Source organism: Balaenoptera musculus, chromosome 2 (assembly GCF_009873245.2).
Source record: "Balaenoptera musculus isolate JJ_BM4_2016_0621 chromosome 2, mBalMus1.pri.v3, whole genome shotgun sequence".
NCBI lineage: Eukaryota > Metazoa > Chordata > Mammalia > Artiodactyla > Balaenopteridae > Balaenoptera > Balaenoptera musculus.
The window spans coordinates 98,906,235-98,926,173 of NC_045786.1; the positions used below are offsets into that span (position 1 = coordinate 98,906,235).

The 19,939-nt window shown below is 38.1% G+C and overlaps 1 protein-coding gene across 1 annotated transcript in view; it reads right to left on the reverse strand.

Moving 5' to 3' along the window:
• The window catches only part of AVEN (apoptosis and caspase activation inhibitor), a 185,757-nt gene that overhangs the window by 132,467 nt on the left and 33,351 nt on the right, over positions 1-19,939 (reverse strand). The window contains exon 2 of the mRNA XM_036843922.1: positions 15,064-15,241. Within this exon, the coding sequence (XP_036699817.1) occupies positions 15,064-15,241 (178 nt within the window). The remainder of the gene's footprint in view (positions 1-15,063; positions 15,242-19,939) is intronic.

Below are 19,939 nucleotides of genomic sequence, written 5' to 3' on the forward strand. Positions count from 1 at the left end.
TAGTTGCTTTACCATGTTGTGTTAGTTTCTGATGTACAGCAAAGTGAATCAGTTATACATATACATATATCCCCTCTTTTTTAGATTTCCTTCCCCTTTAGGTCACCACAGAGCACTGAGTAGAGTTCCCTGTGCTATACAGTCGGTTCTCATTAGTTGTCTATTTTATACATAGTAGTGTATATATGTCAATCCCAATCTCCCAATTCATGCCACCCACCTTCCCCCCTTGGTGTCCATAAGTTTGTTCTCTACATCTGTGTCTGTTTCTGCTTTGCAAATAAGTTCACCTGTACCATTTTTCTAGATTCCACATATAAGCGACATTATCCAATATTTGTTTTTCTCTATCTGACTTACTTCACTCTGTATGAAAGTCTCTAGGTCTATCCACATTTCTGCAAATGGCACTATTTCGTTCCTTTTTATGGCTGAGTAATATTCCATTGCATATATGTACCACATCTTCTTTATCCATTCCTCTGCTGATGGACATTTAGGTTGCTTCCATGTTCTGGCTATTGTAAATAGTGCTACAATGAACACTGGGGTGCATGTGTCTTTTTGAATTATGGTTTTCTCCCAGTATATGCCCAGGAGTGGGATTGCTGGATCATATGGTAGTTCTATTTTTAGTTTTTTGAGGAACCTTCATACTGTTCTCCATAGTGGCTGTATCAATTTACATTCCCACCAACAGTGTAGGAGGGTCCAACAATAATCTCAATCACAGGGAATGTTTTAGGCATTTCTGTACCCTTAACACCTGGCATGACATGGGACACAGTGCAGACACTTGTTAAGTGTTTGCTAAATGAATGACTACAAGTTAGAAATCCTGAGTTTGAAGCCAAAGACAGCTGCTCAATATCAAGACCATGGACACAGTCACTTAATCTCCTTAAGCTTCATTCTCTTAATTTCTAGAAAATGTTCAAAAATAGAAACTCAAGAAAGGAAATAAAAGATAATGAAAAAATTACCTCCAAGGATTCTTCTATCTCTAAAACTGAAAGTTTCTATAATTTTCTAAACAGGAGATGCCAGAAAGCCCGGGTGCCTGATTGTCTCTCTGACAGATGTGATTCCCGCCGCATTCCCACCATGGAGGTAGAAATTCATGACAACAAACTGAGAATTCTACTAATTTTGGTTATCCAAAGTTATTCATGATAACCTCAAATTTCACTATAAAATTTCATAAAGACTAAACTCTATAAAAACAAGGCAGAAAACTCTACTGTCACAGAATTCTCAAGGTAAATATTAAAACCACATAAATTATCTACTTAGTTAGTAAATGACAGATGAATAGATGAAGAAAACAAACTTTCTCAAACTTCATGATTTTAAGAGACTAGCAGTGTCATTAACACTGAAACATCTCCCTCTATGTACAATACACAGGATGCAATATTTAAGGGATAATAGATAATAACCACGTGACTATTAAGTCCCTTCCACAAGTGCCAGTGAAACACGTAAGATACAGATTTAATTGCCAAGAGGAATTCCCACCACAGATTATGAAAAGCTATGTGAGGAATGTACACCACACTCCGTCACTAAATTAAGCAGTATATATCGATATTTCATTAGCATCAGTTCCATTCTTAGGTTAATTGAAAATGCTGAGACAGATGTAGTATTCACATAACAAATCACGCGAAGGTATTCCTTCCACTCCCTTCAAGTATGACAGTACACTAAGAATATACAACGCAGTATCCTGTATGGGTTTTAATCTTTTGAGTTAATGTCACCTTTCAGATGGAAAATATATATTTGAGTTTTTTTCCATCAAATTCATTTGATATTGGCTTTTTTTTTTAACCAAAAGAATCAACAGCACCAGGCAGTCCTTGGACCTGTCTCTTGCCTCAGCAGTGTTAGGTGGAACAGACCCAAGATTTGCCCCCTTACTCCAGCCTCTTGATCACCCCTCAAACCCCCTCTCCAGCTGCAGCCTCCAGGACATCTTGCCATCCTTTGCTTCCCACGACAGTTAACCCAGATTTTGTGCTTAGCTCCTTGTTGCCAATCAACCATGAGCTCCCAGATCCAGCAGAATTTTTCCACCAAGGTCAAAGCTGCTATCACCCACCTGATCAACCTGCATCTGTGGGCTTCCTATACCTCCCTCTCTCTGGGCTTCCATTCCAGCTGCAAAAGTGTCGCTGGCGATGAGCTGCCGGAAAAATGCAAGGGCACCAAACATCTCTAGAAGATCCAGAAGCAGGGCTGCAGCTGAGTCCTCGTCCAGGACATGAAGAAGCGGCCTCAGGATGAGTGAGGTCACAGTCTGGGTGGCAAGGAAGGGGCCCTGGCCCTAGAGGAAACCCTGAACCGGGTCCTGCTGAAGCTGCATGCCCTGGGTTCTGCCCACAGAGACTCCCATCTCTTTGACTTCCTGGAGAAACACTTCCTGGACAACGAGGTGAAATTCATCAAGAAGGACAACCACCTGAGCAACCTCCTCGGGCCAGCCTGAGGCAGGGCTGGGTGAGGCCTCTTTGAAACCGCTCAGCCGTAAGCATGGCTAGAAGCCTCCAGGGGCGGCACCTTCTAAGGCCTTGCTGCAGCTCCCTGGCCTCTGGACTTCTGCCTCCAGCCCCATGGCAGCTTCTTAACCAATCACAAACCCTCTCCCAAGATGCAGACCAAGTGTCAACAATAAAGCTTCCTTTTGCAGAGACAGACATACAAGAGAATGTGTATCTTAGATAATGTTGTACATGTAGACTTTGATGGATAGTGTCAAATGGGAAAGATACCAACTCTGAAGCCAGGCATACTTAAGTTTGAATCCTTATTCTGCTGCATATTAGACGTGTGAATGTTGCATATATTATTTAACATTGTTTTTAAGGCTTAATTTCAACACATGTAGAGATAATGAAATCTACCCTGTAGTTACCGTTCCGAATCAATGATATAGAAAAAAGCCTACAGCCTGAACCTGGTAGGTATTCAGGAAATGGCAGTACTTATTGCCATCAGCTTGTTAGCTTAAGGTCATTTGCTGTCACAGGGTCACTAATGGCCACAGGGATCCATTTACACACACACCCTTTACTTATTTATTTTAAGCCTAACCCTTCTGAGAACACTGGAAGTGTTAACTTAATGCACTTGACTAAAATGCTATAGAATCATTGCAAAATTTAAAAAAGCCAGGAGAACAGAATTATAGGATTTTAAAAAAAGTTCCCTGGAAGTTCCCTTGTGGCCTAATGGTTAGGATTCGGCGCTTTCACTGCCGTGGCCCGGTTCAGCCCCTGGTAGGGGAACTGAGATCCTGCAAGCCGAGAGGCACAGCCAAACAAATAAATAATAAAATTAAATTCCTTGATAAATCACCTTGCCTGTCCCTGTGCCACAGGAAGGACAATTGTTGGATCCATTCCAGTCAAATGAGACCATATCTATTCTGAAAGATTTCCAATTAGGATGATTCCCCAACTCTCCCTTAGATGCCCAGTTAACATCTCATGTACAAAATGTACATGAATATCTAATCTATTTCCCTTGCATTTTACTTGAGCCCATTTGGTTTTTTCCATTGTCTTTAGGGCCTGGAACACATATGACATAATTGACATAATTATTAAATCACTTCTCAGACTTCTTTTCCTTAGCATCATAAACATTTCATCACAGATCCAATTTTTCCCATTTTTAATCATCTTTCAAGTTCCCTGTGTCACCTCTGTAGTTGTAGAGATTGAAAGAGGTCAACAAATCCCATAAGAGAAAACGAGTTAATGGCCATGGTGTTTTATATTCTAATTATATATGTCAGTATTATGCTGTTACTTTAACGATGGCCCCATGTTAATGGCATGATTTTAAATACCACTAGATTTTCTCAATTGTCACACTTACACTGTGTATCTACCCCAACAGTTTGCTTGTCTTTGCCTATAAAATAATTAACTTTTTACAGCACTTTATAGTTTATTTAATAGTTCTACATGATCCCTACAACCATCCTGGATTAAAGCAAGGCAGGTATTATTTTTTACAGTTTAAAAAACTAAAAAAGGAAGTTCCGAGAGTTTTACTCCCTCAAGGGCACGTAGTTAGTGACAACCAGAACCAAGACAGTTCAGCTGACATCCATCAATCCAATGCACCTTCCATTCTACAACCAAAACACACATACAACACTTTGGGTACACTTACTGAAATAGACGACTTTGTTATCACAATCCTATGGTTATGTCTGCCCTTTTCATAGCCTTTAAATTCATGTTCCATGCTATTCATATTAGAAGAGGTTCTACCCTGACCTTCATTAAAGGCTTTACCAAAATAACTCTTTCATTGTCTCTTTCTAGAGCAAGTAAAGAGAACTTATCAACTTCCACTTAAATATGACATTGATCATGAGCATTTATTTGCTCTGCTTCCCAAAACCCTCTTTTAAATGAGGGTAATTTTTTAAAGCGAAGTATGAGTCCACATGAATAAAGAGACTGAGAGGGTAGACAGCAGAGTTGAGAGGAATATGCTAGATGCTGTTAGAATGTAACATGCAGATTTGATGATGTAGCCAGTTAGACATTTATCAACCAGAACAGTATCTGGAATACAAGTCAAATCCAAAAAGATTCAATAATGTTCTCTCAGGAAAAGTTCTAGTAAGAATAATCTAAATTATCTAATAGTCTAAATAAACATTCAGTTCATAAAATGAACTTGAGACATCTCAGTCACTGCGGCTCAGCTCTGAAGGACTGGGCTCACGAAGACGGCAACAACAGCCAAAAATGGTGGTGGTGAAAAAATGGCTGCTCTGGGACCCAAATCAGTCATCGAACCAAGTGTTATTTGACTATAATTTGCCATAAGACAAATTTTTTAGGGAACAGATCAAACTGGATGAAAGCTGGGTACCTCTGGAGATAATATAATTCAACAGGTTAAAATCCCTCAGACTTTAATAGAAGTAGTAAGAAAATCAAAGTCAAAACCCATGAAAATAAATAAAGATAAAGCAAAAATCAGAAGCTCTCCATGCAAAACTCTCTCTGATGAGTATAAAATGTCTGATGACTGATGACCATAAAAAATGATGTAAAAACAGATCCATTTATGTATAAGGCTTCTCAACTGGTACAACCCTTGGTGACAAAAGAAAGATTAGAAGATAAAGGTCAAGCACAAAATATTCAAATGAGAAACAGAGACCCCTGACCAAAAGCATAAAGACAGACTCTCTAATACTTTTCGAGAAAGATTAATTTGCAAAAAAATAAAAGAGAGAGAGAGAGAAGGCAAAATAAAGTATAAGCTAAACTGAGAGCTAAACAAGAAGAAAAACAGCAGTGCTATAAATGCTGAAATGAAATCTCTAGAAGAAAAGATTAGGTTTTTGCTGAGTTTTTGGATGACTTAGATGATCCGACCTGTAGAGAAGATCTACACTTCCTTTCCTCAAATTGTGGGGAAATAAAGTGGATAGATTTCATCAAAGGTGCAAAAGAGAGAAATAATTCTATTTCATGAGAAAGCTAAAGCAGCACTAGATATAGCCGAAGAAGCCAATAATGGTAACCTCCAATTAGAGAACAAAGAAGAGAGGTGGGGAGTACCAGGAGAGATAAAACACAGCCCTGAAAAAAATCGTGGTGGATCAACCAGAATCCCTCAACAAATGGAAATCAAAAGGTCACAGATTTAAGGAAAAGGAGAAGGAATTAAAGCTGCCTAGGCTGGGTCTGTTTAAGGAAAACTACAGTTTCAGAGCAAGAAAATGAAAATTGACAGTGATGATAAACATGAAGCAGATGGACGAGTAAAAGTAGCCAAAGAGTCTTCATCAAAACAGTAGAAAACACAATGGTGCAGGAGACCAGTAGGGTAGCAAACAAATTTCTAGGTATTCAGCTGCTTCTATCTTTCGAGGTTTGGAAAAAAGAAAATCAAATTAGACCCACTTCAATGTCCAGCTGTAAGAAAGGAAAGATTTGTTTGTGTGTGTGTGTGTGTGTGTGTGTGTGTGTGTGCTTTAACCTGTCTTTTTGTTGTTGTTGTTCAAATAAAGATTTTTTTAATGGATAGTTCTGCTTGTGTTATTTCAAATGATTCCAATATCAAAGGGAATGTTTTTCCACTAAATTGCCTTTGTAATATAAGAATATATTAGCAAAAACTAACAAAATACATATCAAATAAAAAGAAAAAAACAAAAGAACTGAATCAAGGAGGGCAAATACAACTCAACTGTCCCGCTGCTTCATGGGAAAAAAGGTTCAAAGTTTAATGAAAAAATATAGGCTGCTAGAGTGACAGCCTTCTTTTCCCTTTCAGTCTAATTGCTGGCAAAAGGATGCAGAGGCAAGAAAATCTAATATTAGAATGAAAATCTCCCTCCAAAATCAACTTTTCATAAAATTACACTGAGGAAGATATATAGTAGCTTTTTTTGGAAGGTCTAATTGGCTTTATTCGATGATTCACGAATCAGTTAGCATCCCATCTATAGGATGGATGGGCTTTTCCTATAACAGCTTTAAATGAAAATATGCCTAGAAAACTATGCTGACCAAACTGTAGTCTAATCATTTTTATTTGTTCCACTTAAAATAAACAGCTTATAGACTTGCACATAAAAGACTGTTTGCCTCATGTTTATCTTCAACGTTGCCCCAGTGCATCCTGCTCACACTGGAAACATTTGTCTAACTCTGGTTATCTGTGACATCTGAAAGAAGAAAAGAAAGCATATGGCATGGTTTCAATAACTCACCATTTGAAAAAAACGTAGGAGGCAGAAAAAATGCTTAAAGATCGAAGTTTTTATGCCTGAATGTGAGAGTATGGTACCATTTTCAAAGGTTTTGAAACATAACCTAGAACTGTAAGAATACTGTTCAAAAAGAAAAGCTGAAGGCATGATTAGCTATAAGCTGAAGGCTTCCAGAAAGAGTACTAAACAGATGTCTGAAGACTCCCAATCCTACCAGAAAAAGGACTTCAAGCAAACTAGTACCCTTCCCATATCCTCCATTTATAAAAATGAGATGCCACTGCCCCTGGCCAGAAACTCAAACAAAGCAGAAAGCACCTGCATGTTGAAGACACAGGTTGAAGGTGCTGAAAAGGGCTGCTTCTCCCAAAATGTTTCCCATGGTCTATGGTAGTAACAAATTCTACCATGAGAAGTCCACTTTTACACTTTTTTTTCCCCTTGTATAGAGAGATACATAAAGAATAGGCAATAGATATAGACAACTTAAAGAATTATTAAACAAACACAAGGAACCATTATCCAGATCAAGAAACAGAATACCGCCGATGCCACAGAAGCCTCCCTACCACCCCCAACGCACACCTACTATGCGCCCTCCCCAATCATTTCCCCTCATCTCTCCACTGGAGGTGACTGCAGCCCTGATTTTTGTAATAATCATGTCCTTGATTTTCATTTTACCATTTAAACATGCATCCCTAAATAACACAGTTTACTTTTTGTTGTGTTTGAACTTTCTATGAATAGAATCATACTGAGGTACTTTGGAGGTATTCACATAAGGTTTCAGAGATTCATCCACTTACAATATTTATGTACTCATCCCACTGTTAATGGGCATTTGAGTTGCTTCCATTTGTGACTCTTCTGAACAATACAGCTATGCACATTCATGCACATGTCTCCTGATACACACGTGCTAGGATTTCTCTAGAGTATCTCCCAAGGTTGGAAGTACTGGAGTGTCAACTTTACTGGAAAATGACAAACTGCTTTCCAAAGTTAATATACCAACGTACATATACACCAACTGTGTACAAAATAGAAATTCACTCTCTGAATTCATTCATGGTCTACAAAAATTCACAACTGTAATGGAAATCCTACTAGGAGAAGAACACCCCATTAAGCTAGGTATACTCTTAGCAAAAGGTCTGCCTTCAAAATGGCAGTTGAGAACTGGACCAGAGGTGTATGCAAAGCACAGCTAATTCTGGAATAGGAAATAATGTCTAAAGAACAGTCCAAAGCATAGACTGAGAAACCAAGCCTGGATGACACACTGTGATGGCAATGGTGATTCTTCATGACACGTGGCAGACACCGAGATGGGGGAGAAAAGCAGATTAATAACTATAGGGAACAAAGCGCTGGAAAGGGGAAAAGACTGTTTTATCACTTAACTTAAGGCCACCAACTTTTAAATGTTTAGTAACTCAGACCACCACCACTGATTATTCAAGAAATAGACTCAATAAGTCAGTTATATTATACCCAAGGATAACTTTTAATTTCTCAGGAAAACAAAGATATATAAATTCTGTTGGCAACCAGTGCTATTATGTCTAACATTCAAGGAAAAAAAGAAATTGGACTTTATTTTACTGAACACAGTTAACTAAGCTTCTATCAACAAAAAATTTCAGATAAATACTAAATCTAGGCACCTTGGTTACACATTAAGCAGAACTAAAATCAGTGGTAAATTTGGGATAAGATGCTGACATCATCAAATCCAACACTGTTACTTCCTACTATTCCTGCACTTCCTACTGAGAGAAATAGCATTGCCTAAGATTAGACAGAAACATGATAGAATAGGATTCAAATCCAGATCTGTTCTACTTAGAGGCCTGTGACTTTCTATAAAGCCAAACTGAAAATCAACTAATCTAAAAATGGTCGTAAAAGTTTCAGTTATACAAGATAGGTAAGCGGTAGAGATCTACTACACAGCAGAGTACCTGTAGCTAACAAGACTGTATTGTATACCTAAAATTTGCTAAGAGGGTAGATCTTACGTGTTCTTGCCACCAAAATTAATAATAAGATAAAGCAGATGGGAGGAAATTTGGGGGGCTGATGGACATTCTATGGCCGCAACTATTTCACAGGTACAAACTTAATCCCCAAACTCATCAAGTTGTATATGTTAAATATGAACAGCTTTTTATATGTCAATAATACCTCAATAAGGTTTTTTTTTTAAAGTTTGTGAAAGAATGTAGCAACTGATAAAATTTAACATGCTTCAGAAAACAAAGCAAAACTTGAATTTTTAAGAGAAAGTACAAGAGAACATATCTTTGTGATCTTGAGGGAAAGATGGACTTCCCAAACAAGGCACAAAACAACACATACTGTAAGACAGAAAGTTGATAAATTCAATTACATTAAAACATAAAACCATGCACTAAAAGATATCATTACAAAAGTAAGAGAAAATCCCATAATAGAAGATATCTGTAAAAATAAACATCAAAAGATAAGTATCAAGAATATATTAAAAATATGTCAAGAATATATTAAAAATATATGTCAATAAGAAACAAACAAGCCAAATGGTCAAAGAATGTGTGCAGGCAGTTCATAGAAGCAAGCTAGCACAGCAAAAAAAGATGCTCAGCCTCAACAGTTAGCCAAGGAAATGCAGGAACCCAGCCCTCCACGCCAGCTCAGAGCCACTCACTCACGCTTTTATACTAGAGTATATCATTATCATCATTTACAACCTCTGCCCCACTAAACCCAAACTTGAAATGCTCCACTCTGTGGCCACCACTCCCCCCCTTTCCGACTCATACCCCTTTCAAGGAGGTCAACAATCCTTCTGCACAGAGAAATCTACAGTCCACTGATCCCACTATCTTTCCTCTGCCCCTCACCTCTCTCATGCCTGCACGTCTCTCTTTACCCAGCCTGAATGCAATGGCAATCATTCTAATCACCCCTTTTCTGTTTCTCACTTCATTGCATTTGCTTGGCTGAACAACAATATAATCATGATTAAATCCTACTCTCCATCCCTCCATACCTGCACCCATACAGCAGAATGTGAATGGGGGAAAAACACACCTTTGCTCACCTTAAATTCATGACCATCAACCTCCTGTGGGCGTCCATTAGCACCCAGCAACCAAACCACATTTTCCTATTTCATTCAATTTCCCACTCTCTAGACAGCTGTTTCCTTCTTTTTTAGTATTTTTTTATTATTGAAATGTAGTTGATTTACAATATTATGTTAGTTTCAGGTATGCAAAGGGATTCAGTTATATATTTTTTCAGACTATTTTTCATTATAGGTTATTATAAGATACAGAATCTAGTTGCCTGTGCTATACAGTAAATCCTTGTTGCTTATCTATCTTATGTATAGTAATTTGTACTTGTTAATCCCATACTCCTAATTTATCCCCCTCCCTTCCCCTTTGGCAACCATGCGTTTGTTTTCTATAGATAACTATTTATCTTCTACTCTCTCCTCACATTTCCAACACCTCCTCCCTGACTCTGACAGCTTTCTCATTTCACTAAGAAAACAGAAGCAACCAGAAGAGAACTTCCTCAAGCCCCCATCATATCTACCCACCTACCTATACCTATGCCCAAATATTCTGGGTTTCCTCCAATTACAGTTGAAAAACTGCCCCAGCCCCTGGCAGTGGGCAATTGCTCCATCTGTACAAACGATTCCATCACCTCATGTGGACCAAAGAACACAGATCCAGTAATTCTCACCTCTTCTCACATTATTTTTGACCTCTTTTCTGGATCTTTCTATCAACAAATAAACATGCAATTACTTCTCCCATGTTTAAAAAATATGTTTTGACCCACTTCCTCCACCAGCCCATTATTTTCCTTCCCTTTATAAACAAAATTCCTCAATATTAATAGTTGTTTATACTTTCTGTCTCAAATGTCTCTCCTTCCATATTCTTTTTGAATCCAAGAAAGGATTTATCTCACCACTCCAACAAAACTGCTGTTGCTAAGATCACCAGTAACCTTCTGTTGTTAAATTCAACTGTCAATTCTTGGCTCTCATCAGCTGTGTTTGACACAAATCCCTCTTTCTTCCTGGAAACACTCCTTCATTCCTTCTTCATTCTCCTTTGCTGGTTCTTTTCTCATTTCCCTAACCTCTAGACACTGTGGTACCCAGGGCTCAGTACTTTTCTAGTCAATAACTCCCTTGGTCATCTCATGCATTCTCATAACTTTAAACACCATCTGGCATCACCCAAATGTATATCTCCTGTCCAAACCCGGGTCCCGAACCCCAGATACCTTTATCCAACAACATGCTTGATATTTCCGATATTTCCAATATTTCCTGTTGGATGTTGTGCTGGGTCTCTTGCAGTTACCACTCCAGATTCACTCTCCACCCGTCCCCTCTCTGTTCTGCCCTAGGAGGTTGATCTATATGGATCACAGCTTCAGGCTTCCCTTGCCTTCTGACTTCCAGTAGGTTAGGCTTATGGGGAGCCTTGGCAGGAGAATGGAGGAAAAAAGGAGTCTAAGACCAGAGCACTTCTTCCCCTGTCCCTCTCCCTGGAGAGTCACCTTTGCTGGCTACATCTTTAGACCAAAGGCGATTCATCCTCTCAAGGCAAACTTCTCACATGAAGCTCTCCTTCAGAGTTCTAGTAACAGGGGTGGTAACATCTCTGCCTTTACCTGCCCTCCCAATGCTGTACTATCTTTGTGCTTTCCCTACATGCTACCTGTAACTTTGTAAATGATTCCTTCGTTAAAACTTCTTTATAATTATATTGACTGTACCGTCTATTTCCTACAGGATTTTGACTAACACAGATGTCTAACTGGCATCTCAGTTTTAACACGTGCTAACTGAGCACCTCCTACAGTTTTATCCATCTCATTTAATGTCAAACCCCTTCTAGCTCTGCAGGCCGCAATCTTGGCGTCATCCTTGTGCATCTTTTAATCTCATACACCACATTTGCAAGTCCGATCTTATACCCTACATTTGCAGTTCTTCCAAAATAGATCCGAAACTCAACCATGTTTCACCACCTCCACCGCTACCACCCCTAGCCCCAGCCACCATCAGTGCTGTCTGCATTGCAGTCGGCCCTTCATATCTGCAGGTTCCACATCCGCGGATTCAACCACAGATAGAAATCTGCGGATCCAGAACCCACGGAAACAGAGGACTAGCTGTACTACACCATTTTACGTAAGGGACTTAAGCATCCCCAGATGTTGTTATCCACTGGGGGTCCTGGAACCAAACCCCCATGAATACCGAGGAACAACTGAATTTCAATGGCCTCACTGGTCTAACTGCTCCCTCCCTCACCAGTCTTCAGGTTCTTCCAACTCAGCAGCCAGAGTGATCCCGTTAAAACAAGAGTTAGCTATATCACTCTTCTCTTCAAAACCCGCCAGTGGCTGCACATTTCACTCTGAGTAAGAGCCAACATCTTTATAATGGTCTACAAGCCTCCAGGTGATCTGGCCATGTGACGCATCTCTGACCTCACCGCCTACCTGCTCACTTTGCTCCAGCCACGCTGGCCTCTCTGCTGTTTCCTTTACTCCTATCGCAAAGCCTTTGAACTTGCTCCCGCCTCTGCCCGGAACTCTATTCCCACAGATATCCTCAATGCCTGCTCTCTCACCTTCTTCAGGTCTTTTATTCAAATGTCATCTTATCGGTAAGACTTTCTCTGGCCACCTTTCTAAAACTGTAACGGCCCCTCCTCACTTCATTTCTACCCTAAGCAATTATATCCATTTGACATCTTACATAGTTTCCTTTTCTTTATTCTGTGTCTCCACCCTCTAGAATGTCAACTCCACGAGGCAGGTGTTTGTGTCTGTTCTGTTTCACTTCTGTATGCTCAGCCTCTGAAACGGTACCTGGAAATGGTGGGTGCTCCAATAATTGAAGGAACCTCAACTAGATACCACTCAATCAATTGGCCACAATAAAAATTTTTTTTAAAAGTCTAACAGTGCTTTATTGGCAAAGGCGGCGAACACTAGGAAGTTCAGCTCATCTCCTCTTTGGAGAGCATTTTGGCAATATCTAGGGAAGTTTACGATGTGCACGTCTAGGATGTTTTTTCTGGGTTGTATATTTATTTATACAAACAAGGATAGTATACTAAAAAATCAGGATCATTCCAAGGAGTATGGTCAGTGATACTTTTTCTGGGTTGTATATTTATTTATACAAATAAGGACAGTATACAAAAAATCACAATCATTCCAAGGAATATGGTCAGCCTATCTAGAGGACATTCTTAATATTTTATGATCACAGAATGAACGCCACTTCTCAAAAGTAATCCAATATAGCCTACCCCACCATAGAGGAAGAAAGCAAGGCAGCTCTTCTCAGGCTTATGCTATAGTGAACAGAAAATGATAGATCAGCAGCAGAGTGGGAAAGAAATGTAAGCACATATCAAGATGTGACAGTTGTCATCTCCCAAGAAACTAATCACCGATAAACAAACCGCTTAAGAAATCAGTAAGCAAAGACAGACTACAAGAAAAATCTACATATAAGACCCAAACCATGCCAGGCTTTAAGTTATAAATAAAACGCTACAATAAATAACCAAAATCATAAGCCAATGTGCATAACTGTTGGATTAGACTAGCATTCTGAATTGCTTTCAAACATTTATGCAGTCTCTTTTATTGCCAGATACCGTCCTAGTAACTTGACTACACAATTGATTCAGTTAAATCCACTGGTAGGTAGTCCACATGTTAATTTTATGCACTACTTCAATTTGCCCCCTAAATCTTTTAGTGGAACAGCTGATAAAAATTGAAACTGACCAGCCCACATTTTATCCTTCTCCTATCTTGAATAAAAGTGCTTATCAATCCATAACTGGCCAAAATGCAGGTAATAAGAGGGAAACACTCATCTGAGTGGCAAAAAGATGAGCTACCAGTACCTGAACAACGAGTTGGATGCCATCATCCACACAAGGGGATTACGCTACGTGGCATAAACATAATGACCCCAGGCTGAATCTGCTCTCCTACCCAAATCTAATACTGTCTCCACTTACCTCTTCGTTTCCTACTCGAAGGGTTTATTCTAGTAACTTGGAAGACAATTCATCACTTTATGATACTTCGTTTGGTGCAGGCATTCAAAAATACAGGCAGATGAGAAAAGAGATAGGTACAACTCAACAGCAACATAAAAGTCGGGGAGAAGAAGAAATTCAAAGCCAACTACCTGAAAATATTACTTTCACTTTATTTCTCTGTTTCTCATAGCTTCATCCTTTAAATTTTTTTTAACCTGGCAACTTTTTTGAGGTAATTGTAAATTCAGATAGTTATAAGAAATAATACAGCAAGATCTCCTACACGGTTGGCCCCAATGATAACATTTTGCACAACTATAGTATAATATCCCAACCAGGAAATGACATTTGACATAGATAGAATCCACCAATCTTATTTAGATTTCCCCTGTTTTATTTGCACTCACTTTTATGTGTGTGTATATAAGAGTTTGTGTGTCCACCACCACAATCAAGATACTGATCGGTACCAGCACCGCAATGATCCTTCGTGTTGCCCTTTTATAAGCACATCCACCTCCCACCCACTCCCCATCCGTAACTCCTGAAAACCGAAAGTCTATCCACCATTTATCCTTTGAATTCTTATGCCACACACTGGTAGGGAATAGCCTTCTATACAACCAGCTCTGGTCCATTTCCTGTTACTACTCTCAGGCCTCACACTGCTGTGCGTTGCTCAACAGAGTCAATCTTAAACAGCTGGTCAAAGAAGGCATGAGTTTCTCACCTTGCTGACAGAGAAGACTGTCCAAAACCAACAAAGAAAAGTATCGGTGTTCAGACACATATGGCTCCAATATGTGTCTACCCACTAATATGTAAAAGGAAAAAAGAACGTATATGCTAGAAACTTTGTAAAGCTTTGTATAAACTTCAGTACTAATTCCTCTGAAATCAAAGAAAACACGTCTGTTTCTCAGCCTACCCAATTCAGAGGGGCATAGTTTAGCATTTTTCATTCCTATAAAGCCTTTTATCCATTTCAACCAGGACTTAAGTCTTTCTACATCAGTACATGGAAACCCAGATTTCCATTGAAAGAAATGTCACTTTTTCCTTGCCAACCATTAGACACACTGTCCTTTACCTGGATTTAAAATCCAAAGAACAAACAATGAATTTCTAGTTATTAAAATGCTATTTAAAAAGGAACACAGATGCCTATGCAACTTTCAGAGCACTAAGCAGTACGCGTGCAACTGGAATTCATACCTGCAGAGCTGAGGAGAACACTGAAATCTGTCCCCCGCTGTGATTCTCCACTTTCATTATCGACCTCTTTTTCAGTATCTTGATATCGATCCCAGTTAGAAACTATCTTCCTTTTAGAATAGTTTCCCTGTTCTTCATTCTCTTCTCCATAGGTCTCTGCATCACTGTCATCTTCGACCTGCAATCATTAGAGACAAATCGTTAAGCAGGCAGTGGAAATCTTTTTTTTTTTTTTTTTTTTTTTTTTATAGCTACTTTATTTATTTATTTTTGGCTGTGTTGGGTCTTCGGTTCGTGCGAGGGCTTTCTCCAGTTACGGCAAGTGGGGGCCACTCTTCATCGCGGTGCGGGGACCGCTCTTCATCGCAGTGCGCGGGCCTTTCACTATCGCGGCCTCTCTTGTTGCGGAGCACAGGCTCCAGACGCGCAGGCTCAGTAGTTGTGGCTCACGGGCCCAGCTGCTCCGTGGCATGTGGGATCTTCCCAGACCAGGGCTCGAACCCGTGTCCCCTGCATTAGCAGGCAGATTCTCAACCACTGCGCCACCAGGGAAGCCCGGAAATCTTAACCTTAGTAGTCTTAGCAGTAAAAATTTTTAAAAACAAATCAAAACAAAAAAGAGTACATAGGTATCAAGATAAAGAGCACATCTTATCAACCAAGCTCTATGCAAGTATTAAATAATATTTCAAGAGAACCCCATTATATCAGAATGTACTTTCAGCATAAACTCTTCATTTAGCTGTGAAAACGAAATCTGATGAGATCCTACCTAAAATCGGTGTAACTGAATCACTAAAATCTACCCCCAATGTAATCCTAGTTCAAGAGTGGTTTCTTCTTACTGAAATAATCAAGGCTATAAAAGTCTTTAATTCAAAAGACTTTAGGATGGAAATTAGTTCTTCCAACTTACAGATTTTACAAACACATTCCGTAAGTATATTTTATAAGCTTTAAATGGGAACCTACTCAGATGCATTCTAGAGAACAGTTTCCAGACTTGGGCATTAAAATGTTAAGAGGGCATGCAGAAAAATGCAGAATGTGAGAAATTACAAAAGATAAAGGGTCTAGTTTCTTCAATAAATAAATTGCAAGGGAAAATAAATGATGGGGGAGGAGGGAGAAACCTATAGATTAAAAGAGCTTAATAAGAAACTAACACACCATTGTAAAGCAATTATACTCCAATAAAGATGTTAAAAAAAAAAAAGCTTAATGGACACCTAACCATTGTAATGTTGGGAACTTATTTGTACTCTGATTCAAACCCTATAACTAGACAAAATCACATAAGACTATTGAAGAAATGTGAACAAGATATTTTCTTATATTAAGGAAATATTGTTATTTTATTTACTTATTGTTTGGTGTGATACCATTATTTTTTTAATGTTTTTATCTTTTAGAAATAAATATTGAACTATTTATGGATGCAAAGATATGACATGTGGGTTTGCTTCCAAGTAATAGGTGGAGAGGAATGGTGGGTAGAGATGAAATAAACTGGGCATAATTGATCATTTCTGAAGCTGGATGATGAGTACATGGAAATTCATTATATTATTCTATCTATTTTAATATGTGTCTGAAATTTTCAATAAAAGATTAAATTTTAAAAAAGATTTATATAGAATCTAAAGATACAATTCAAAGGAGTATCCCAAAGATTATAAAATCCTTACCAAGAAAAGAATTTGTGAAATATATTAAAATAATCCATCTGTACAGGATGAGTTAGACTTTTTTAAAGTAAGTTTTTATTAACACAGAAACCGGCATGTACATTGCAGAAAATTAGGAGGGAAAGACAAGTAAAAATATTAAAACCCCACATTCCCATCACCTGGGAGTACCACTACTAACACCTTAGTATATATACTTCCAGACCTTTTACTATGTAAAGATTTATATATACTTTATTTTGGTAACCAGTTTTTCATCAATATTCTCCACTTCTGCATTTCAGTAAATTTCATTTCATATAACATCCAGACTATTTCCAAATTTCCCTAACTGGCCAAAAAAATTTCCTTTACAGTTGGTTTGTCTAAGCCAGTATCCAACTCATGATCATGCGTTGTATCTCAGTGCTTGTCCCTTAAGTCTCTTTGAATCTAATACAACCTCTATTTTTATGACATTGATTTACTGAAGAGACCAGTACAGGTAGAATGCAAAAGGACTCATCTTCTGTCTGGCTGCTTCCTTGTGGTGTTAGTATATCAGTTTACAGGAAAGAGTGGATAAAAAAATTTTTTTAATCTAAACACCCAATAGAGTCAGGTATTTTTTGGCTAAAATACATCACAGATGGTGCTCTGAACCTTATGTTACATCACATCAAATGACAGATGATAAATGGCTAAGCCAACATAAGTAAAGCTAAGATTAACCAATGACTTTGGATGATGAAGCCTGATCCACCCACTGTATGGATATGTTTTCCCTGTTACATCTAGGAAATTGTCTGTGTAGTGTTATTTTGATCCACTCAAATTTCTAGTTCCCCATCAACCACTCACCTAACAAATTTAACAGTAGTCAACAGTCCTCACCTGAAACGAATTTTTATAAGTTTTCATGAAACAATGGAGTAACTGACCTTTCAAGATCACTTTCAGCACTCAAATATCATAAACCTCCTTGACAGCACCCAAAAAATGGCAATCCACATTATATTCTAGAAATTGCAGAGACTGCCTGAAACCTAGAGTTTTCCTACCATTCCTGCAAGTTTCTCAGAACCATAAGATGCTGGCAGATTAAAGGTATGTGACTGAATGAGATCTGCTATATAAATAACAAATACCAGGAACACCCTAAAGAAAATAGCTTTGCAACTGATGAGAATTTGGGGAATAGAACTACAGCTGAAAAATACTTGCAGGGTTTAATTTGAGAAAATCCAATATTCTTTTGCTGACCCACTGGGTAAACAGAGTTCAGAGAGTCTTCTCCAGTTAGTAAAAAACTTTGAACACAGATATAGCCATGGCAAAAATGTAACCCTGAGCAAAATAATTAGCTCGATGTGAAAGGATTATGATCTGAAACACCCGAGGAAGTATTAACACAGAAATAACCACTGAAATGGAAGACTGGAGACCTAGATAGAATTAATGACCCTGCCATCACCTCATTTAATATTCACAGACTGTTTATAATAGGCTGGGCCTCACACAGCTGAATGACTCACTAATCCCCAACTTAGAAGAATCACTGAACAAGAATCTCATTACCTCCACCCAACAGTGGAGACAAGAAAAGTTGTCATTAGCCTCCATCACAAGAGGGTAGTAGAAGTAATAAAGTTTAGAATACATTTGATGTAACTTAGAGAAAGGTGTATCTTAAAAACTCCTAGAGATTTTATGTTTGGTTCATCTTGCAAAAATCTGGGACAAAAAATAAAATATGCATAGTCCCATGATGGAGAGAAAGAACAGAACAAATAAGAAAATACTGATGAAAGCAATGTGAAAACTAAATAGGAAGGCATCATTATTATGTTAACATCATCATTATGAAAGTAGTCTGGTGTATACTGTGAACTATAAGACACTGATGAAAGAAATCGACAGTACAAATAAATGGAAAGCTAGTTCATATTTACAGATTAGAAGAATTAATAGTTAAAATGTCCATACTACCCAAAGCAATCTACAGATTCAGTGCAATCCCTATCAAAATTCCAATGGCATTTTTCACAGAAATAGGACAAACAATCCTAAAATTCGTAAGGGAACACAAAAGACCCCAAATAGCCAAAGCAATCTTGAAAAAGAACAACAAAGCTAGAGGCATAACACGTCCTGATTTCAAACTACATTACAAAGCTATACCAATTAAAACAGTATGGTACTGGCCTAAAAACAGACACATAGCTCAATGGAACAGAATAGAGAGCCCAGAAATAATCCCATGCATATATGGTCAATTAATTTATGACAAAGGAGCTAAGAATATACAATGAGGAAAAAAACAATCTCTTCTTTAAATGGTGATGGGAAAACTGGAGAGCCACATTCAAAAGAATGAAACTGGGCCCCTAACTTACCCCATATACAAAAATTAACTCAAAATGGATTAAAGACTTCAATGTAAGATCTGAAACCATAAAACTCCTGGAAGAAACACAGGCGGTCAATTCCTTGACATAGGTCTTGGGAATGAGGTTTTGGATTCGACAACAAAAGCAAAAATAAACAAGTGAGACTACATCAAACTAAAAAGTTTCTGCACAGCAAGGGAAACTACCAACAAAATGAAAAGGCAACCTACAGAATGGGAGAAATATTTGCAGATCATATCTGATACAGCCTCTCTTCCAATAACTGTTTTTAAAAGCAACTGTACAAAACAATATGTGCATAATTATATTTCTATACGTTATAGACCCAATAATACATTTGCCAATAACAGCAAAAAGGAGGTGAGTGGGAGCAAAACTGTATTAGTCTAAGGAAATAACTATGTGGGGAATACCCAAAAACAAATGAAAAAAACTAGAAATAGGAAATAAGAAGGCTCTTGTAACAAAAGCCACAAATATATGCTTACTCTTCTTTCTTCTCTTATATTCTTTAAAAGATATAAAATTATATAAGGTAATAATTATAACAATGTGTTACTGGTTTTGTAACATATGGATGTAATACGTATAACAACAATGCCACAAGAAGGGGAAATGGGGACTAGAGTGTATTGGAGTAATGTTTCTATATCTCATTGGAATTAACTTATCTGATGCAGATTCCAATAAACTAAAAGGTATATGGTAAGCCCTAGAGCAACCATTAAGGAAATAACTCCAAAAAAGTGAAAAAAATCATTAAAGGAATTAAAATGTTACATTAGAAGTATTCACTTG